The 19,702-nt window shown below is 67.1% G+C and overlaps 7 protein-coding genes across 7 annotated transcripts; 3 read left to right on the top strand and 4 right to left on the bottom strand.

The window, feature by feature from the left end:
* Positions 1-203: 203 nt before the first annotated feature.
* Positions 204-2,448, bottom strand: FA09DRAFT_332663 (Actin/actin-like protein). Its single transcript, XM_025743553.1, has 7 exons — positions 2,371-2,448; positions 2,030-2,246; positions 1,398-1,580; positions 1,001-1,223; positions 860-923; positions 492-770; positions 204-396 (listed from the first exon to the last, which is right to left on the bottom strand). The coding sequence occupies exons 1-7, from the start codon at positions 2,407-2,409 to the stop codon at positions 229-231; spliced, it is 1,173 nt and encodes a 390-aa protein (XP_025595031.1). The 5' UTR covers positions 2,410-2,448; the 3' UTR covers positions 204-228.
* A 216-nt stretch (positions 2,449-2,664) lies between these two features.
* On the top strand, positions 2,665-5,961 carry FA09DRAFT_332662 (PMT-domain-containing protein). The gene is made up of 10 exons (XM_025743552.1): positions 2,665-2,813; positions 2,892-3,007; positions 3,082-3,151; positions 3,285-3,537; positions 3,734-3,842; positions 3,916-4,078; positions 4,146-4,329; positions 4,395-4,982; positions 5,052-5,740; positions 5,801-5,961. The coding sequence occupies exons 1-10, from the start codon at positions 2,685-2,687 to the stop codon at positions 5,849-5,851; spliced, it is 2,352 nt and encodes a 783-aa protein (XP_025595030.1). The 5' UTR covers positions 2,665-2,684; the 3' UTR covers positions 5,852-5,961.
* Positions 5,962-6,321: 360 nt separating this feature from the next.
* On the bottom strand, positions 6,322-8,358 carry FA09DRAFT_302531 (hypothetical protein; the record flags this gene model as incomplete). Its single annotated transcript, XM_025740403.1, has 2 exons — positions 6,322-6,419; positions 6,495-8,358. The coding sequence occupies 2 exons, from the start codon at positions 8,356-8,358 to the stop codon at positions 6,322-6,324; spliced, it is 1,962 nt and encodes a 653-aa protein (XP_025595029.1).
* Positions 8,359-9,813: 1,455 nt separating this feature from the next.
* FA09DRAFT_341727 (hypothetical protein) lies at positions 9,814-11,411 on the bottom strand (the record flags this gene model as incomplete). The annotated part of the gene is made up of 7 exons (XM_025744487.1): positions 9,814-10,115; positions 10,177-10,295; positions 10,360-10,500; positions 10,553-11,033; positions 11,093-11,164; positions 11,229-11,306; positions 11,375-11,411. The coding sequence occupies 7 exons, from the start codon at positions 11,409-11,411 to the stop codon at positions 9,814-9,816; spliced, it is 1,230 nt and encodes a 409-aa protein (XP_025595028.1).
* A 239-nt stretch (positions 11,412-11,650) lies between these two features.
* FA09DRAFT_341726 (glutaredoxin-domain-containing protein) lies at positions 11,651-12,748 on the top strand (the record flags this gene model as incomplete). Its single annotated transcript, XM_025744486.1, has 5 exons — positions 11,651-12,166; positions 12,248-12,321; positions 12,377-12,444; positions 12,503-12,564; positions 12,629-12,748. 5 exons carry the CDS (start codon positions 11,651-11,653, stop codon positions 12,746-12,748), a joined length of 840 nt encoding a protein of 279 aa, XP_025595027.1.
* A 411-nt stretch (positions 12,749-13,159) lies between these two features.
* FA09DRAFT_332658 (putative DNM1-dynamin-related GTPase) lies at positions 13,160-16,947 on the top strand. The gene is made up of 9 exons (XM_025743551.1): positions 13,160-13,615; positions 13,936-14,272; positions 14,545-14,624; positions 14,683-15,025; positions 15,083-15,697; positions 15,755-16,300; positions 16,361-16,483; positions 16,544-16,715; positions 16,825-16,947. The coding sequence occupies exons 1-9, from the start codon at positions 13,482-13,484 to the stop codon at positions 16,851-16,853; spliced, it is 2,379 nt and encodes a 792-aa protein (XP_025595026.1). The 5' UTR covers positions 13,160-13,481; the 3' UTR covers positions 16,854-16,947.
* FA09DRAFT_166828 (hypothetical protein) lies at positions 16,778-18,023 on the bottom strand. Its single transcript, XM_025739270.1, has one exon. The coding sequence runs from the start codon at positions 17,987-17,989 to the stop codon at positions 16,970-16,972; it is 1,020 nt and encodes a 339-aa protein (XP_025595025.1). The 5' UTR covers positions 17,990-18,023; the 3' UTR covers positions 16,778-16,969.
* Positions 18,024-19,702: the final 1,679 nt, after the last annotated feature.

Genomic DNA, 19,702 nt, shown 5'->3' with positions numbered 1-19,702 from the left:
ACGAGTCACCTACATCTTCTCATCGTCACCCCCTCCTTGTATCGCATCGGCGCCTGTTCTCATCCTTTGTCAATCATACAGCCTTCTGCCGGGAGCCCTGCGCATCGTTTGCCCCCTCTCGCTTCTCACGCCTCTCGAAAGCAAGACCAAAGCGTGAAATTGGACATTGAGCAGCCCGCAGCCACTCGACTTCCTGCGCTCTCCTTCCCGCCGCTCGCGCCGCGCCGCTCATGCATACCGGCCCAGACGGTCGAGCGCCGCCGGGCCCTGCTCGTACCACTCGGCGCGGCTGACCCAGAACTCGTCGCGCGCCTTCATAATGTCGGCCAGCACGGCGCCGCCGAGGAAGACCATGTGCTTGCGGCGCGGCGGATCTTCGATTCGGATCTTGAACGACTGCAAAGGAGGAGGGGAAAGAGAGGGGTCAGCAAGGGGTCAGCAAGGGAGCCAGACAAGTGTGGCGAGAGGATGAATGCACGGGGCACACTCACCTTGAGACGCTCGCCATCGCCATTGAGCACGCGCGTCAAGTACAGCTGCTTCATCTCCTTCTCCAGCCGACTCGGCAGGCCGGGATACATGCTGCTGCCGCCCGAGAGGACAATGTGGCGGTAGAGCTCGGCACGCGTGTCGACGGCGGCGGCCTGGATGGTGTTGAAGAGCAGCTCGGCGACGCCCGGCTGCTCCACATCCACCAGGTGCGGCTGGAACATGCACTCTGGCGCCTCGAAGCGCTCCGAGCCTACCTTGATGACGCGGCCGTCGGGCAGCTGTTCGAGCGCGGGGGTAAAGTCAGCATGGGGCTTGCCGCCCACATCCCACGCTGGCTCCGATGCAGAAGCTCTGAAACAACACTCACAGTGTAGCTCTCGACGAGCGTCGTAGTCTCCTCTGCCAGCTTCTTGTCCAAGTCGAGATCATAGCTTTCACACGGTTCTTACCATCAGCTTTATGCTCTCTCTCTCTCTCGCTCGCTCTCCTTGCCTCGCGCAACACTCACCTCATGAAGCACAGCTTCTCCTTGATCTGCCGCACCGTCTCAAAGTCTGCGGTGCGGTTGAAGGCATAGCCTCGCAGCAAGAGCAGCTTGATGAGGTAGCGCGTCACGTCGCGCCCCGCCACGTCGAGCCGACGCGTGAGGTGCGGCAGCGCAAAGCCTTCATACACGGGCACCACGTGCGTCACGCCGTCGCCGCTGTCGACTACGACGCCGGTTTGCAGACCTAGAGAGAGGGGAAAGGGGTGCAGCGGGTCAGATTGCCCAGCTCTCGAGCTTCCTTCTCTGCATTCCTGTCCATCCAGCCAACGCCTGCCCTTTCTCATACGACGGTCTTTTCCCCCCGCACGCGCCCCACCGCACAGCCCCTGCTTGCTCTCACTCCGCGCTCACCACTCACCTTGAGCATACAGCGTCAGGACGGCCTGGATGGCCACGTAGACGCCCTCGAAGCCATACTCCTCAAACATGATCTGGCACATCTGCTCGCGGTTGCGCTTGGGATTCATCGGCGGCTCGGTGAGGAGGATCTTGCGCCCGCGCGGATCGAGCTTGAGCTTCTCGTCAAAGGTGTAGTTCCACACTGCGGTTGGGAGAGGTGAGCGGGAGCAAAGGGGATGGGACGCGCAGAGCAGAGCAGAACAGCACAGAGCAGAGCAGAGCAGAGCAGCACAGAGCAGAGCAGAGCAGAGCAGCACAGAGCAGAACAGAGCAGCATGCGCGACGCGAGGATCCTTGCCAACCCGGGCGCTGTGGGCTGGCAGCCTGCACGGCTCCACACGAGGGACTAGCCATTCGCACGACTGCACTGGGCGTGCCTCGCCAGACCCAAAGGCGCCTGAGCAAGGCTTTCTCCCTGCTTCGTGCTCGGCCCGACGCCAAGGCCCGCTCTCTCGTGCCCGTGCCTTCTCTCCACCGCTCGCCCCTCGCTGTACTCCTCGGCAGCTCTCTCATGCGCTGCCGCCTTCTGTCCGCCCCTCCATCCGCTCCTCAGCATTCCTCTTCCTTCTCCCACTCCCTCTTGCCACTCACCGTGCCGCATGTCGTCAAAGTCCTTGACAATGCCATGCTCCATGGGCTGGGTGATCTGGAGGTAGTTGCGCAGCGCCGCCGCCTCGTCGCCGACCATGATGTCCTTGATCTCTGCGACGGCGGCGTCGCGCTCCTCGACGCGCAGGATGGGACGGCCGACGATGGAGGGGAAGACGTGCTCGGGAAAGTTGGAGCCGGCGTAGCCGACCTTGACGAACTGCGGGTGGGGAGGAGAGAGGGTGAGAGGCGTGCACAGGTGCCGCGCGTGATGCGGCGGGGCGGGCCGAGGCGAGAGCAGAGAGAGAGAGAGAGAGAGGGAGAGAGAGAAGCGCGACACTTACACCAGTGCCATTGTCGACGACGACGGGACGCTCGTCCATGCTGGGCGCGACGTGTGTGTGAGAGAGAGGGCGGGTGTGGGTGGATGGATGGAGGTCGAGGGCGCCCAGATCGGCGCGCCGTGGAGGTTGGCGCGGCGCGGGAAGCGGGCATCCGCCGTCGCAGCGTGCACGGGCGCCGCCGTGCCTGGCTGGGGGGCGTACATCACGTGCAGCACCGCCTGGAGTGCACGGTTGCGCTGGCGCCGCCATGACGGCACGCGCCTCGACGCGCCGTGTTCTTCTCTCTCCACCTCACTCCACACACACACACCGCAATGGCCGAGCCCAGCGCCGCTGTTCGGCGCCGGCCAGCCGCTGCGCAAAAGGACGACGACGACGACGCCGCCGCGCGGGCAGCGGCGCAGCTCGCGGCCGAACAGCCGCGCGAGAGGCTTGTCAAGGACGTGCGTAGACCGCCCCGTCTGGCTGCACCTTCGAGTGCGGCCACCCAGCTGACGCCGCTTGGGCTGGCGTGTGACCAGCATCCCGCAGCGCAGGCACTCGACATCACCACGCACGCCATGTCCTTCGCCCGCGACGCCGTGCCCCTGGCAGCCGTCACGCTCGCCGCGGCCGGGCTGCGCTTCTACCTCATCTCGTGCGTGTGTTGCTCAGCTCTGGAGCAGCGATGGGCTCTGAGCCGGCCAGCTGATCAGGGTGGATCCTGTCCAGGCATCCGGCGCAGGTCGTCTTTGATGAGGTGCACTTCGGCAAGTTTGCCGCTTACTATCTGCGGCGCGAGGTGAGTGGTGATCAGCATTGTGGGCGAGTCTTTGCGTGCCCCACCTCGCCGCTCGACTGGAGGCTTTCGCACAGCCCACCTCGCCTCACTGTACGGGCCGCTGGAGCTGCAATTGACGTTCTGCCCCTGGCAGTACTACTTCGACGTGCACCCGCCGCTCGCCAAGCTGCTCAACGCCTTTGCCGGCTACGTCGCCGGCTTCAAGGGCGACTTTGACTTTGAGAACATCGCCGACGACTACGTCGCCAACGGCGTGCCGTACGTCGGCATGCGTGCCCTGCCCGCGCTGCTGGGCACCGCGGCCGTGCCCGTCGTGTATGCGATCATGCGCGAGACGGGACATATGCCGGCTGTCGCGGCGCTTAGTGCGGCGCTGTTGGCTTTCGGTGAGTGCAGTGAGGTGGGGGTTGGGGGAAAAGGGGCCGAGGGCGGAGGAGGAGAGGTAGCGGCGACAAAAATGAGGAGCTAGCAGGATGAAAAGCAGGGCGTCGAGGGATGCCCATCGAGGGCATTGGAGCTGGTCCGAGAAAAGCACAGCTGGCCAGTTGCTCACCCCCTCTCTTTGCGCGTCGCCTCGCCTAGACAACGCACACATTGCGCAGGACCGCCTGATTCTGCTCGATGCCGCGCTCTGTCTCTTCATGATCAACAGTCTCTATTGCTACATTCGCTTCTACAAGGAGCGCTACAAGTGAGCTCTCTCTCCCTGCCCCTCCTGCGCCGAGTCCCGGATCCGCGTGGACTGACAAACTTTGTGCACACAGCGAGTTCTCGCTGCGCTGGTGGGCATGGATGCTGGCGACGGGCGTCAATCTCGCCCTGACGATGAGCTGCAAGATGGTCGGCCTGCTCACGTTCATGGCCATCGGCTCGGCCGTGGCGATTGATCTGTGGAACCTGCTGGACATCCGGCGCGGTCTGACGCTCGTGAGTGTTGTCCGTCGGCGCTCTCAATGCGAAACCCGCCAGCTGAGCGCGCACGTTGCCCCCGCAGCACCACGTCGGCCGGCACTTCTTTGCGCGCGTGCTCGGCCTCATCATTGTGCCTGCCATCGTCTACATGTTCTGGTTCTGGGTGCACTTCGCCATCCTGACAAAGTCGGGCACGGGCGATGCGTTTATGAGTGCCAACTTCCAGCAGACGCTCGAGGGCAACGCCATGCTGTCGCAGGCTCGAGGTGAGTGCGGTGCTCGCAGATACTCAGATTCTCAGGCTGCTCACTTGCGCGCGTTGCATGCACAGAGATCCACTGGGGCGACAGCATTACGCTGCAGCACAAGGGCACAAAGGCCTACCTGCACTCGCACCTCGACCGCTATCCGCTCAAGTACGACGACGGACGCATCTCGTCGCAGGGCCAGCAGGTGACGGGCTACCCGTTCAACGACACGAACAACGTGTGGAAGATTGTGCGGCCCGAGGGCGAGCTGCCGCACGATGCGCCCGAAGAGGAGCGCATCGTGCGGCACACGAACCAGATCCGCCTGCTGCACGTCAATTCGCAGTCGTACCTGCTCGCACACGACGTCGCCTCGCCGCTGATGGCGACCAACGAAGAGTTCACGGTGCACCCGGCCAACGACTCGAGCCGCTTCAACGACACGGTGTTTGAGTTCAACATCGACGGCGTGAGTGCGACGTCGCGCAAGGCATGGAAGAGCAAGGCCGTCCTCTTCCGCCTCATCCACGTGCCCACGCGCGTCAGCATGTGGACGCACACCGAGACGCCGCTGCCCGACTGGGGCTACAACCAGCAGGAGATCAACGGCAACAAGAACGCCATGGAAAAGACGGCGCTGTGGTTCGTCGATGACTTGATGCCCGACGAGGGTGAGTGTCAAGCTCGACGGGCCCCCTCTTGCCAGCTTTGCCCGGCTGACAACCTCTTCGTACACCCAGACTCGCCGCTCTACGTCGAGCGCACCGAGCCGCTGCCGCCGCGGCCAAAGACGCGCATGTCGTTTCTGCGCAAGTTTGCCGAGCTGCAGATCACCATGCTGCAGCAGAACTCGCAGCTCACGCAGAGCCATCCGTACGCCACGGGCCCGCTCAACTGGCCGTTTCTGCTCCAGGGCATCTCGTTCTGGACCGAGGACGCGACGCTGAAGCAGATCCACATGATCGGCAATCTCGTCAGCTGGTGGACGTCGATTCTCTGCGTCTCCGTCTTTGCCGGCATCATGGGCGCCGACCTGCTCGCGCGGCGCCGCGGCATCGAGCCCATCGACCCGCCGATGCATTCGCGCATGCTCAACTCCGGCGGCTTCTTCTTCTTCGCCTGGGCCTTTCACTACTTTCCCTTCTTCCTCATGAACCGCCAGCTCTTCCTGCACCACTACCTGCCCGCGCACATCTGCAGCTGTCTGCTCACCGGCGCCGTCTTCAACTTTGTCGCCTCAGAGACGATCAACTACCCCGTCTCGCGCCCCGGCCCGCTGCTGCGGCCGCACAAGCTGCGCGCGCGCACGGACAACGAACTGCCGATGCCGGCACGCGCAGTGGCCGCGCTCACCGTCGCGGCGCTCATCGGCTGCTTCTGGTTCCTCAGTCCGCTCACGTACGGCGAGCCCGGCCTGGACCCGGATCAGGTGCGTAGCAAGTGCACGTGTGCGTGCCCTGTCACCGCTGCTCACATGCTCCCTCTGCAGGTCAACCTGCGCCGCGTGCTCAGCTCCTGGACGCTGCACTTTGCGAAGTAGATGGCGCCACTGCCGGTGCTCGCGCGGCCGCACGCCATCAGACAAGCACGGCTCCCTCAGCTTCTGGACACAGTAGCGCATGGCAAATCGATAGGTCTCTTTCCCGGCCCCCGATAGCAATAGGCGTGTCCGAGGGCGCGAGCTGGGTAGTGGGAGGAGGAAGAGGGGGCAGGAATGCCGCACCGAGAGCGCGCCAGGCGTGACGAGGCGGCGCGAGTCTTGTCTGTGAGAGGAGAGGGGCGCGAGTGGAGAAGCAGGAGCGAGAATTGAGCGCGAGAGCCGAGTCGAGGACAAGTAAGGAGCGTAGGGGAAGTCAGTAAGGGGAGCGAGGCAGGCCGGCAGCGCGCGCGGCAGCCAGAAAGGGGCAGGGTGGGAGCGGGTGACACGAGAGCATAGTACACGAGGCAGTGGGCAGGAGAAGCAAATCGCGAAGCACAGGAGCGAGTGTGTGTGACGACGACGACGATCGCTCAGTGCTTGTTGAACGTCTCCATGTCGTTGTAGCCGACGACGTCGTCCTCGTTGATGCTCGAGCCGGCCGTGTGGGCGCTGCCGCGGTGGGCAAAGTCTGCGGCGTTTGGCGTGTCGATGTAGATGCTCGAGCCGCGGCGCGGCGGCGAGCCGGCCGCCAGGGCCGGCGCACTGGGCGCCGGATCAGGCGTGTACAGCGTGCGCATGCCGCCGTTGCCGCCCGTGGAGGGAGCGGCGCGCAGCGCGGCGTACTGGCGCAGCGCGTCGTCCGGCGAGGTGACGTTGCGAGCGGGAGCCATGCCAGTGTTGGAGTTGACGGCGGCGGCGGCACGACGAGCGGGGTGCTCCGGCGCAATGGCGTGCGCGCCGGCAGTGGTGGCGTAGTGGGCATGGTCGATGTACTCTGCGCTGCGGCCCTGCTCGGGCGCGTAGGCCGAGTCGCCGCCGTCGGAGAGACCGCTGATCGGGCGACCGGCGTTCAAGGCGGCAAACATGTCCGTGCCGTCCGACTCCTCGCGGCCGACACCACCGGTGACCATGGAGAGGGCGGGGTACTTGAGCACCGAGTTGCGGAAGTCGCGGTCCGCATCATCGTCGCCGTTGGGCGTCAGGACGCGCGGGCGAGTCGGCGAGCCAGAGCCAAGGGCGCGCTGGGCGTCGATGGACTCGCGCATCGAGTGCACGTCGACGTTGCCGATGGGCTGCGGGCCCTGGTTCTGCGTCGGGCTCATGGCCGTCAGGTCGGCCGAGTCGTCGATGTCCTCGACGGCGTCCTCAGTCGCACCCTGGGCGTAGGGCGAGTTGCGGCCGTGCTGCTGCTGCCACTTGGAGTTGCTGAGCTTGGGCAGCTCCGGCGCGTCGGGGTCGTAGTAGCTGTCGTAGTTGGAGCGGCGCGAGCCGCCGACGCGAGGAATCGAGCCCGAGGGACGGTGGCCGCCGTTGCGCACCGCAGAGTGGCCCTCCGACGAGGGACCGTAGGAGATCTTCGACACACGGTCGCCCGCCGTCGACTGGGCAAACGAGATGCGGCTCTGCGTGCGGCTGTCGCGGTTCTCGCGAGCGGCACCGCCGAGCGGCGAGGGACGACGGAAGTCGGCCGGGTTGACCTCGGCCATCTCGGGCTCCTCCATGCCGCCGTACACGCCGGCACCACGGCCGGCCATGTTGTCGCCGTGGTAGTCGGCGCCGCCGAGCGACGGGCGGCCGCCGGCCAGCGAGGGGCGCGTGAAGGTGCTCTGCGGACGCATGAACGACGCCGGACGCGAGCCGGGCGTGGGGCCGGCGCGGCCGTCGCCGCCGCTGGTCCAGTCGAGCGAGACGCGCGACATGCGCTTGTCCATGTGCTCGGCCCAGTCGGCGTGCTTGTTGTTGCGGTTGATGTGCAGCTTGCGGATCCACACGGCCAGACCGCAGAGCAGCAGGATGATGGGGCAGACGATGGCCGCCGTGAGACCGCTCTTGGTCAGGCTGCCCTCGGCGTAGAAGACGCTGATCAGCTCGCTCTTGAGCGACGTCGGGCCGCCGAGCTGCGCCTCCTTGGGCGTCGAGCCGTCGGCGGGCTTGATGTACTGCGACGACCAGATGGGGCCCGTGGGGTTCTTGCTGTCCCACGGCTCGTTGCCCGAGCTGACGATGTTGAGCGAGAGGTTGACGTTCTCCGTCGAGTTCCACCAGCGCGGCTCCAGCGACACGTCGTACGAGCCGCGCGAGGCGGGGATGCCGACGAAGGCGTGGATGGGCAGGTTGGACGACTCGGAGTAGGGCGCGTACATGTAGATGTCGATCTTGTCGACGCCCGGCAGGCACGAGTTGTCCCACTCGAACGTCGTCGAGTTGATGGCGGTGATGCGCGCGCCGGCGAGCGGCGCCTTGTACAGGCCGCCGGACGCGCACTTGTCGACGGCCGCGGTCGCTGGCAGCAGAGGGGTCAGACAAGGGCCGCAAGGTGGTGCTACACGGTCATGAAGGAGAGCCAACTCTGATCGTGCTCCAGTGCGAGATGGACCAGCACGCCAAGCGTCACCCTCTCCCGCCATGCTATCTCGTGCACCGCAGCCTCGCCTCTCGCCCATCTGCCCGTGCATCCGTGCCACTCACCAGCCTGGCGCTTCTGCATGCTGAGCGCGTGGTGGTGCGCGCGGCTGGCCACCTTGTGGCTGGCAAAGGCGTGGCCGAGGCGGATGTTTGCGAGGTGGTCGCCGAGCGGGGCGCGCGCCTCGACGGGCTGCTCGTCGTGGCTAGACATGGCTGGCAAGGGAGAGGAGGCAGTGGTCGGAGGCAGGCGGCGAGACGGAGCGAGGCACGAAGAGAGGCAGAGAGCGTCTGCCGCTGGGGCGAGACTGCAGACGAGGAGAGGCGGACGACGGGCTGGATCGAGGCAGCGCGTGCGCACAGAGGAGCGCGTGTGTGGCAGGCAAAGGAGAGGCAGGTGTGGGTGCTCGACGGGTGAGCAAAGTGTGGTGTGAGTGTGGTGTGAGAGACGAGCGGGAGAGCGAGTGGAGAGAGTGGGAGAGCGGCACGGTACACAGTACGCGCAGGCCTAGGCAGGAAGTGGATCTGGGAGAGGGGGAGATGGGAGGGTGGGACAGAGGGGCGCAGGCGTGGCGGACGGCGAGGGCGCAAGCGCGGGCACGCCAGCAGCGGCGGCGGCGGCGGCGGCGAGAGGGCGACAACAGCGAACAACGACGCGCGGCGGCGGCGCGGCGCAGCGGCACGCAGACGCAGCGAGCAAGCAACAGCACGCGCGCCGAGGGTGCAGGCAGCTCGCCAGCCAAGGCTCGAACGGCACCAGGCAGCGCAGGCGGGCAGCGGGCGGCGCGGCAGGCACGCGCAGGGCCAAGGCACCTCGCGGCACGCACGCAGCGCATCAGACGCGCCCGCCGCCGCCGCCGCCTCAGCGCCTCTCTCCGCGTGCACCCCTTGTACTCGAACACTGCCGCTGTGCCCGCATGCGCGCCGCACGCCAGAAGATGCACCTCGTTCCGCAGACGAACGTCGGCCAGCGCCGCTCTCGTGCCCGCACCGCCGCGCCCTCGCCTCTCCCCGGCGTGCGGCACATGATGCAGCCTGCGCCCGCCGCTGCCGCTCATCGAGATGAGGGCTGAGCGCTGAGCGGCGGCGCTTGGCTCGACCTCGGCCTCTGCGCCTTCGCTTCATCCGAACTGTGTCGCCATCCTGGCGGACGAGCGGTGGAACCTGAATGATGCCGCTGCACGGCTAACGCAGATGACAGCAGCAGGCAGGTGCCGAGGCAGGAACAACGAGATGAGCTGGCTTGCCGATCACGAGGGTCAAGCTGAGCGGTAGACTTTCGCACGCCTGCCCTCTCTCCGAGCTCGGACTCGCCGAGGTCCGGACGCCGACGTTGCGAGAGGCGGCGGCGACCCATCGTCGAGCGGGCGCATCATCTGTCACCTCTGAGCCAGACGCGCCACGGCGTGAAGGTGCAGAACGAGTGCGCATCTGATTCGGATTGGCCAGCTCTCGCGGCGCTACCGTTCATCGTCCGAGTCAGCCTCGACGGTAGCGTACCTCTCTCCATCTCTGTCCCTCTGCGGTCCCGTGTCCTTCAGCGGCGGCGGCCTCGATTTGCCGCCCTGCTTCTTCGCAGCGGACGAGGCTGGCGGCGGGGCATGGTCCTCATCGCGAATCGGCGCCTCTTCGGCCTCGCGCGCAGACAGTGCCGCAGCTTGTTCCCGCGCCGCGGCCTCGTCATCCTCGGCGGTCTTCTCGCGGAAGAAGTAGGCCTGCGCCACGATGACGGCGTCGATGGAGAGCTGGAAGAGTGCGCAGACTGGCGGACACAGCGATGCGTGTGAGAGGCATGTGCATGGAAAGGCGTGCAGAGGGCTTACCGGTGAACTGGATCGGAGAGCCCTGCGCTAGAAAGTACACCGTCTTGAACGTGTCGCCGGCCAGCCAGCCGATGAGGACACTCATGCGGAAGCCCGACAGGGAGCGACGCTGCTGGTTGCTGTGCGTGGCGGGGGCCAATGAGCACACATGGCATGGCATAGCCGTTCCTCGCTGCAACTCACGTAATGGCCTGAGGAATAGGCAGCGTGCTCTCGAGCCCGAGGGCAAAGTAGCCCAGCGCAGAGACGTACGTCGAGCTCCAGCCCAGCGTGAAGTGCAGCACGGTGAGAAGCGCAGCAAAGCCCGTCAGGAAGAGAAAATATCTATCGCGCAGTCGTCAGCTTTCGCCGAGACGCAAGCACCCGACCGACTCACGGCGGCAACGTCAGCCATGTCCAAAAGCCAAACGGCCGACTGCCCTCGCTGCCATCTGCGCGCTTGCCCTCGCCCAGCTTGGCACAGCGCTTGATCAGTCGCCACACCTTGTTTCCCTGCGCTTGTTCCGCCACCTCGTCATCCTCCTCATTCCCCAGCGTCGGCGCCGGCGGCAGTTCGAGGCCCAGCAGCGGCGCATACCTGCCTCGTCCGCCAGCTGCAGGACCAGAGAGCTCTGGCGGCGCAGGTCCATCCATGGACGGAGGGCGCACGGAGATGGTAGGCGTGCTAGGCGTGCGCGCACTTGGCTGCCCGGCGTGCTGTGCAGCATCGAACAGCGGCGTGCGTGCCTCGCCGGAACGCGCGTCGGCAGATGAGGCAGTGAAGGCGGCGTGCGCGTAGGAGCCGGGCCGGAACTTGAGCAGCAGCGAGAGCAGGTAGAGCTGCGCCACGATCATGAGGACGGACTGCAGCAGCAGTGCTGAATAAGTGGCGTGAGCACTGCTGCTCGCTGACGCCGGCGAGACGGAAGCTGCTCACGCAGCTCGAACGGCGCGCCCAGCCAGAAGAAGCAGCGCGCGATGTTGGCGATGAGCAGCACAGCGCATACGTCTGCAGGGGTGCATGCATCAGATGCCGAGCCAGATTGTGAGACATACTTCTCGGCGCAACGCACCCTTGCTGAAGCCCGACGAGTCGCGCTTCTTCTGGATGCTCCACGCCTGGTCGGCGTACACGAGGGGCGCGCCGACGGCTGCGGGCGCACAGACGGCGTGAGGAGAAGGGCAGGCAGTGCAGGCCATGACGAAGTTGGCGACGCACCCATGGCGAGGCCGGCGAGCGTGCTGAGCAGAGTCATGGCTTGCGCGCTTCCCGTGGAGCTGAGCGAGAGGCGTGAATGGTGGAGGTGAGAGCCAAGGTGTGGCCCGTTCGCGGCGCTGCCAAGTGTACGGCGCAGCGCCTTCGGCCGGCCGAGCAGCGCCGACACGCGCGGCGCGGGGCGGCGCGCGCGCCGAGGCGGTGCTCATGCAGGGTGCGCTGCCTGCTTGGTGTTGCTCTCTCTCCTCCCCGCCATCACCACCCACCGTGCAGCACAGCATGAAGCCCGATCTCGAGTCTGGCGCCGCACCACGCGTGCCCGGTCTCTTCCGCCGTCGTCGCAGCTTGCTGCTGCTGCTCGTCCCGCTGCTCGTCGTGCTGGGCCTCTACAGCGCCGCCTCGCCCTCCTCCGTCTCCTCCACGCTGCGCTACGTGCAGGATCGTGTGCGTCCAGCGCCGCTGGCTGCGCTGCCCTCAGCGGCGCATGGCGCTCCGCCGCCTGTCGCAGCACTGGGAGAGGGCCGCTACGAGGCGACCGAGGCGCTGGCCAAGCTGGCGAAGGAGCACGGCGTCGTCCTGCCGGGCACGCCGCTCAAGCTTGCCGGTGCCGCGGCGGGCCCTGCGCCGGAGCCGGATGCGGCAGCGAAGCTGGCGCTCTTCCTTCGTCGCATCGAGGATGCGGCCTGGACCGTGCCGGATGACAAGACGGCGCGGCAGCTCGTCGTCAGCCCGTCGGGCGCGGAGGCGGAGAGGAGCCTGCGTGAGGGACGCGGCGGAGAGGCTGAGGCTAAGGAGGTGAGTGTGCCGCCGAGCTGCGAGCGACGTGGCGATGGGAGCGACCGATCAACACTGCAGTGCTGACATCCCTGTGTGCAGTACGTGCGCTCGCCGACGCGCTGGGGCATCTCGCACCAGCCTGGCCTCGTCATCTTCTCCAAGACGTACTGCCCGTGAGTAACATACCGTGGCTTGAGGAGGCGAGTGCTCACGAGGTTGTCGCTGCAGATACTCGAAGAAGGCCAAGGCTCTGCTGACGAAGCTGGGCGCCAAGTTTGAGCCTGTCGAGGTGGACCGTGCGTGGTCGAGAGTCTGGAAGCGCGCTGCCGTCGCTAACGTCTGGCCTGGCTGCAGTGAGGTCCGACTCGGCAGCGTTCAAGGAGGCGCTCATGGAGCTAAGTGGCGGGCACAGGACGGTGCGTGCTGCCTGTCTCATCAGATGCGAGGCCATGCGACTGACATGTTCCCGCCCGTCTGCAGTTCCCGCAGATCTGGATCGGCGGCAAGTTCCTCGGCGGCTCCGACGATCTCGCGCTGCTCAACGACCCGCCGCTGAACGTGCTGCACGGCATGCTGCAGGCCGCCGGCGTCATGGGCTAGGACTGAGCTGCAGCTGTTGTCCTGAGGGGCGCCAGCCAGGGCTGGCAAATGTCACCGTTCTCACGTCGCGCGAGTCTCTCCTGTCACCGCTGTCTCCCGATGCGAGCATTCGCGTGCTGACCATCAGCGGCTGCTCGACGCTCTCGCTAGTGTGAGCGCGTGCCAGAGAGCGTGTGCGGGGTGCGCTAGCCAGCGGCAGGGTGCTGGCTGCGCTGCAGGAGAGGTGCTGTTGCCTGCGCGCGCGCGCGAGTTGAGCACACGCGAGGCGCATCGCTGCCGTCGCGCGCCTGGAGCCCTGCTGGCCGTGGCGCCGTGGAAGCGTCACGCCTCGGCCACCTCTCGCGCGTCTGGGAACCGCCCGCCGCGCGCCGTGCCGCTCGCTGCGCTCCTGCCCTGCAGCTGCTGCGCTCTCGAGTTGCGGCTGCGACGCGCATCGCCTCGAGCTCGCTGCACAACACTCGCGCCCGCACTCCGACTCACACCACCGCCTCCTCGTCCCTGACCGCCGCCTCCGTCTCCTCGCAGCACACACAGCTGCGCTCCCACTCGCAGCAGCCTCTATCAGCTGCGTGGCGCCTCAGTCCTCCCGGTCACGCACTGCGCATCGCTGCGCCCCTGCCGCCTGATCGCGCTCTCGAGACTCCGCTTCGGACCTCAGAAGCGCCGCCTCTCTGCTCCGTGCCTCCTCTCCGACCGCACATCGCCAGCCGCGCCCCGCGCTGAGTAGCCCAGCATGGACACGGACCTCATCAAGGTCGTCAACCGGCTGCAGGAGACGTTCAGCGCCATTGGCGGCGATGCCGTCGACCTGCCGCAGTGTGTCGTCGTCGGCGCACAGAGCTCGGGCAAGAGCAGCGTGCTGGAGACGTGAGTACGCAGGCGTCTGCGCGATGGCGGTGATGGAGAGAGATGCTCAGTGCGAGGCCGCTGGCGGTGGGGTGCGGCGCGTGGCTGGCATCTTCAGCGAGCTCCAGATGGTAGTGGCCGGGCGATAGCGGACCGCGCTCGGGACAGCGCTCGCGACAGCGGTGTTCTGCGAGACACAGGCGCTCGGCCTGGACGTTCGAGTGGAACAACTACCTACGGAGGCTGCGGGAGGCATGGAATGCACCTCCAGCAAAGCCAGAACGCTGTAGCAGCTCGTGCGTTCGGCACGAGGACCCTGTCTGACGCTCCGCGCTCCGCAGCATTGTTGGCAAGGACTTCCTTCCACGTGGCGCTGGCATTGTGACTCGCCGTCCTCTCGTGCTCCAGCTCGTCCATGTGCCCGCCTCCACCTCCGCACCGGCGCGGTCCGGCGAGGCGCCCTCTTCCTCGCCGCGGCCCACGTACGAGGAGTACGGCGAGTTCCTGCACCTCGACAAGCGCTTCACCGACTTTGGCGAGATCCGCCGCGAGATTGAAAACGAGACGTTCCGTGTGGCGGGGCAGAACAAGGGCGTCTCGAAGTTGCCGATCCATCTCAAGATCTACAGCCCGCACGTGCTGAACTTGACACTGGTGGATCTGCCGGGCTTGACGAAGGTGAGTGCTGCCGCGAGATGCGTTGGGGGCCCACAGGCGGTGCGATGCAGGCCTGGTGCTGCGGACTGCTGGCAGCGCACACAGAGCTGCGCGCTACTCTGCTCAGGCGTGGAGGTCCAGCAGCTTGTGTGCTGCAGCTCCCACACCTTGCCTCGACTCCAGAGCACAAGGCTCTCTGCCGGCAGAGCCGCCTGTCTGCACCGTCTCGCCCCGACCGCTTCACACGCTGCGGCGCGCCCCGCTGTGCTCTTACTCACTGCGCCTTGTTGCAGATCCCTGTCGGCGACCAGCCCACGGACATAGAGCGACAGATCCAGGGCCTGATCACGTCGTACATCTCGAAGCCAAATTGGTGAGTGCGACCTGTGCAGCCTGCAGGCCCCGCCTCGCTCACTGACGTGTGCGCGCAGCATCATCATTGCCGTGTCGCCCGCGAACGTGGACCTCGCCAACTCCGACAGCCTCAAGCTCGCCCGGGCGATGGACCCGCGCGGCCTGCGCACGATTGGCGTGCTGACGAAGCTGGACCTGATGGACAACGGCACGCATGCGCTCGACATCCTGACGGGCCGCGTGTACCCGCTGAAGCTCGGCTTCATCGGCGTCGTGAACCGCTCGCAGCAGGACATCAACGGCAACGTCAGCATGGCCAATGCGCGCCAGGCCGAGGAGGAGTTCTTCAAGAACCACCTGGCGTATCGCAACATTGCGCACCGCTGCGGCACCAAGTTCCTGGCCAAGTCGCTGAACCAGGTGCGCCGCGCGCGCATCAGCGCCGCCTCCTGTCGCTGACCACCCCGCCTCCACCAGGTGCTGATGGCGCACATCCGCGACAAGCTGCCGGACATGAAGGCGCGCCTCAACACGCTGATGGGCCAGACGCAGCAGGAGCTGGCGTCGTTCGGCGACACGGCCTTCCTCGGCGACGCGCACCGCGGCTCGCTGATCCTCAAGCTCATGACGCAGTTCGCGCGCGACTTTGTCTCGTCCATCGACGGCACGACGTTTGACATCTCGACGAAGGAGCTGTGCGGCGGCGCGCGCATCTACCACATCTTCCACGACGTCTTCGGGCACGCGCTCGACTCGATCAACCCGACGCAGAACCTGACGGTGCAGGACATTCGCACTGCGATCCGCAACTCGACGGGCCCGCGGCCGAGCCTCTTCGTGCCCGAGGCCGCGTTTGAGCTGCTCATCAAGCCGCAGATCAAGCTGCTCGAGCCGCCGGGCCTGCGCTGCGTCGAGCTCGTGTACGAGGAGCTGATGAAGATCTGCCACAACTGCACGAGCACGGAGCTGCAGCGCTTCCCGCGCATGCACGCCCAGCTCATCGAGGTCGTGTCGGATCTGCTGCGCGAGCGCCTGGGCCCGACGTCGGAGTACGTGCAGTCGCTCATCTCGATCCAGGCCGCCTACATCAACGTGAGTCGCTGTGACTGACCGCGCTGTGTGCGCTTGCTCACATGCGCCCCTTTGCAGACCAACCACCCTGCATTCGTGCAAGACTCGGCCAACATTGCGCGCCAGACGCGCGAGGGCCACCGGCCACAGCCGCCGCTCATCAAGGGCTCCGACAGTGGCTCGGCGTCGGGTGTGTTCGAGGACGACGAGGACGAGGCGGAGCATGCTGTTGCGCGCCAGGCCAACGGCTTGCACAAGCCGAATGCCAAGGGTGTCGATGCGCGCTCGGCATCGTCGAGCTTCCCAGACTCGTCACGAGCAGGCCCCGGCGGCCTGCACGCCGCGACGATCGGCCATGCGTCGGCGAGCGCCATGAGCCGCAGTGCCGGGCGCTCCGACAACGGCGCGGCCGGCGGGCGTGAGTTCCTGAGCTACTTCTTCGGCGGCGCCTCGGGCATGCCGGGCTCTGCTGGGCCCGCGGCTGCCTCTGGCATCGGCCCGTCGCGCGGCGCCTTTGCCGATCCGGCGCGGGAACACAAGCCGAACCCTATGAGCGGACGCACGGGGCTCGAGGGCAGCAGCGCGGCGTTCGACATGAAGAGCCTGGACAAGCACATTGAGGCGGTGAGTTGATGTGAGAGCAGTGTCTCCGCCGGTGCGCTTGCTCACCTCGCTGCCTGCTAGACGCCGTCGTCTGACGAGTACCGCCTTTCCGAGCGGGAGGTGCTCGAGACGTCGCTCATCCGCTCGCTCATCGCCTCGTACTTCACCATTGTGCGGCAATCGATCCAAGATCTGGTGCCCAAGGTGAGTCGACGGGAGCAACGTGGCGGATGCAAGACCACGTGCTTATCACCTGACCTCCAGGCCGTCATGCATCTGCTCGTCAACTTCAGCCGCGACGGCATCCAGGCGCGGCTGATCAGCCGCCTGTACAAGGAGTCGCTGTTCAGCGACCTGCTGGAAGAGGACGAGGCGACGAACAGCGAGCGCCGGCGGGTACAGGCGCTGCTCGACGCCTACAAGGAGGCACACCAGAGTGAGTAGCACCGGAGCAGCCGTGCCGGAGCATTGCCGACGTGCCGGGGCAGGCGTGGCGGAGCATTGCCGACATGCCATCGGCTGATCTTGCTCTCTCTCGCGTGCAGTTCTCTCCGATGTGACCTTCAAGCCCTGAGCCAGCGCCAGGGTGCCGACGGGAGCGTGGTGCCGGGATGGGCGCTAGAGAGAGAAGAGAAGGGGCCAAGCAACGGTGTTTCTCCACACTGACGGGTACTTCTGCCGAGACGCGGCCTATTTCTGGCGCATCTGCTTGCAATCTCCATCACTCACCAGCACCCTGCGCGCCACCATCGAGCCCCTCACCTGCGGCATGAACACGTCCAGGCTGCAGTTCGGTTCAGCCTGATAGCGGGGAGCGGCTCCGACGGCAGACGTCTCTGGTACGTCCGGCCTAGCGTCGTCGCCGCTCCCGCAGTGCAGCGCATTGCACGTGCGGCATGCGGCGCGGGGAGGGTCAGAGCCAGGTTTAACCGGAGGGCCAAGGTTCGAAGGGCCCCTCTCGCGCATCGGCGCCAAGTGGCCGGCAGCCGGCGGGGCTGCGGCGCTGCGCCTGCCTGCTGCCAAGCCGACGGGAAGCGCTGCACGCATCGTTTCTCGGCGGGCGCGCGGCATGCAAAGCGTCGTGCGGCGTGATCGGATCGCAGCTGCAGCGCTCGCACGAGAAGCAGAGTCGCCGAGTCCCTCCGACGCTTGTCGTACGAGATGGCATCGGCCTTGGACGCTGCGCTCCCTCTCCGCACGGCGCTGGGCGCGAATTTCGCCCTCCTCTCTCAGCCGCAGCGATGTCAGAGCTGCTTCGTCACGTCGGAGTTGCTCGGGAGCACGGGAGCGCATCCCGCGGCCAACGTGGGGTGCTGCCTGCCGCAGCTGCGTCTGCGTCCGTTGCAACGAGAAGGCGAACAAACCCAACGCTCCAGCTGCGCTCTCCTCTGCGCTGTCGAGTTGCAGCGCGCAACCCACGGCAGAGCGGGAGCGGGAGCGGGAAGGGGAGCGCACGCGCAGACGCAGCGCGCAGGCGCGAGGCGGGACCCCCTCGCGTGCGTGGGAATGGGCGCCATCCCACGCTACACGCGCCGTGCCGCTGCCCGCTTCCGCCCGCCGCGTGCCGGCAGCGCAGCCAACGGCATGGCGCTGCGGCTGCGTCGCTGCAACTGACGCTGGCGCCGGCAGCATCGCCCCCATCCCGCTAGCCAGCAGCGGCGTACAGCATCCAGCGCGCGAGCGGCTGGCGCTTCTCCTCGTGCGCCGCATATCCTGCCGACGAGCCGCCAGCCGTCGGGCGCGGGCAGCGAGCGCAGCGCCGCGAGGCATGAACGGCGAGGCGGCGGCGGCTGAGCGGCTGCGGCTGTGGTGGTGCGCCGCCCCGACTCCCGCGGCGCGCCGTGGCTGAGGCCCTCCGTGCTCCTCTTTCAGCCTCAGCCCAGCGGGCAGGCGGCAGCGGCAAGCGCCAGCCGCAGCACCTGCCCGGATCCGCTGCGACATCAGATGCCCACACTCGCCATCGCGAAGCCGCGAAGCGCTCGAGCTGAGGGGATGCGACGAGACGTGCGAAGCCGTTGCTGCGGCATCAGCGGCAGCATCGCAGCCGCTGCACTCCTCTCCTGCGCCAGATGGGCGCCGCTCGGCGGCCGCTGGCCGCATCTGCTGCTGCTGCGCTCGCCCAACTCCGCAGGCACGCGGCGGCACTCTGCGCGGCCTCGGAATCCAGGCACGCAAGACGCCGGGCATCTGCGCAGTGCTCGAGTTGCTCGTTCTCTGCACGCGGCGCAACTCAACAGCGTCGAGGGGTGCTGCCAGAGCCGCGTCTCGGGTCGCAGCCCGCGGACGGCGCCGCGGAGGCACCCTGCCTCTTGCTCGCGCGAGGCGCACGCCGCAACCGGCAGCTCGCGGCGGCTCGCGGCTCTCTGCCTCCGCCGCATGCCTCTCTCGTGCAAAGTGAAGCGTCGCCCGTGCTTTGCGAGGGCGTGAGGCGCGCAGGTCGCACCTCGACGAAGGTACGACGACGACGCTACCGCAGGCTCGGCCAAGCGCCATCACACGCTGCACTGCTGCAAGCTGGCCGTTGGACGTCGGCCGCAGAGCGCAGCCCGATGCTCCTGGCATGGCCTCTAGCTCGGCTAAACTGGCGAGAGGGATTCCGCAGCTGGCGCGCCTGTGGCCGACCTCGCTGCCGCTGGCGCTGGCCGAGGCGCAGCGCTGGTTTCATGCGTGCGCACCACGCAGCACACCCGCTTGCCGGCTCACGGCTCGTCGACGCGGCCCGATGCCGGCAGCCCTCGTGCTCGCTCGCTCGCTTGCTCGTCGTCGTCGATGCGTATGCTGTTCACCATCTAGGCCCTCTCTCGCCCACACGAGCAGGCCTGAGCTCTAAATCGAGCAGCGCCAAGAGAGGTGCCGCAGCGCATGTCAGATCTGGCGGCTGGCGGGCCCGCGGACGACGCGCGAGGCCCGCGCAGCCACGCTCCACCGCCCGGGCGAGGCCTTGATTTAGATTCCAGAGGGGGGCAAGACGAGGCAGGAGCGAGAGCGAGCGCGACGTCGCGCTGCAGCATCTGCGGCTGCCACGCTGTGCCGCTCTGAGACCGCAGCGAGCCGCTTAGAGCGCGCAGCGTGCCGTGCCGTGCCGCAGCCAACGCCCTCGCCCGCTGCGAGCAAAGGGCGACGAGTGCCTCCGCGGGATCCCTTGGCCGCAGAGACGGCAGCGCTGCCGCCGCCGTGCCGTGTCGCGAAGAGCGAAAGGAGGGTGCTCGAGCAGGAGGGACGCTGGGCGTGCAGCTGCCGCTCTGCAGCCGCAGCACTGCAGACGGCAGCGCAGCACGAGCTTCACCTTCCCGCCCCGTCGGCAGCGCGGGCGCGGGAGCAGCACGGCGCATGAAGCGCCGCTGCGGCTGCGCCGCTGCGCGATGCTGCCATGCTGCGCGCTGCGGCTGCGAGCTGCCGCTTCTCTTCTCCCACAGCACGAGC

Source organism: Tilletiopsis washingtonensis (genome assembly GCF_003144115.1).
Source record: "Tilletiopsis washingtonensis strain MCA 4186 unplaced genomic scaffold FA09scaffold_27, whole genome shotgun sequence".
Taxonomy (NCBI): Eukaryota; Fungi; Basidiomycota; class Exobasidiomycetes; order Entylomatales; genus Tilletiopsis; species Tilletiopsis washingtonensis.
This window is presented reverse-complemented; position numbering and strand designations above follow the sequence as displayed.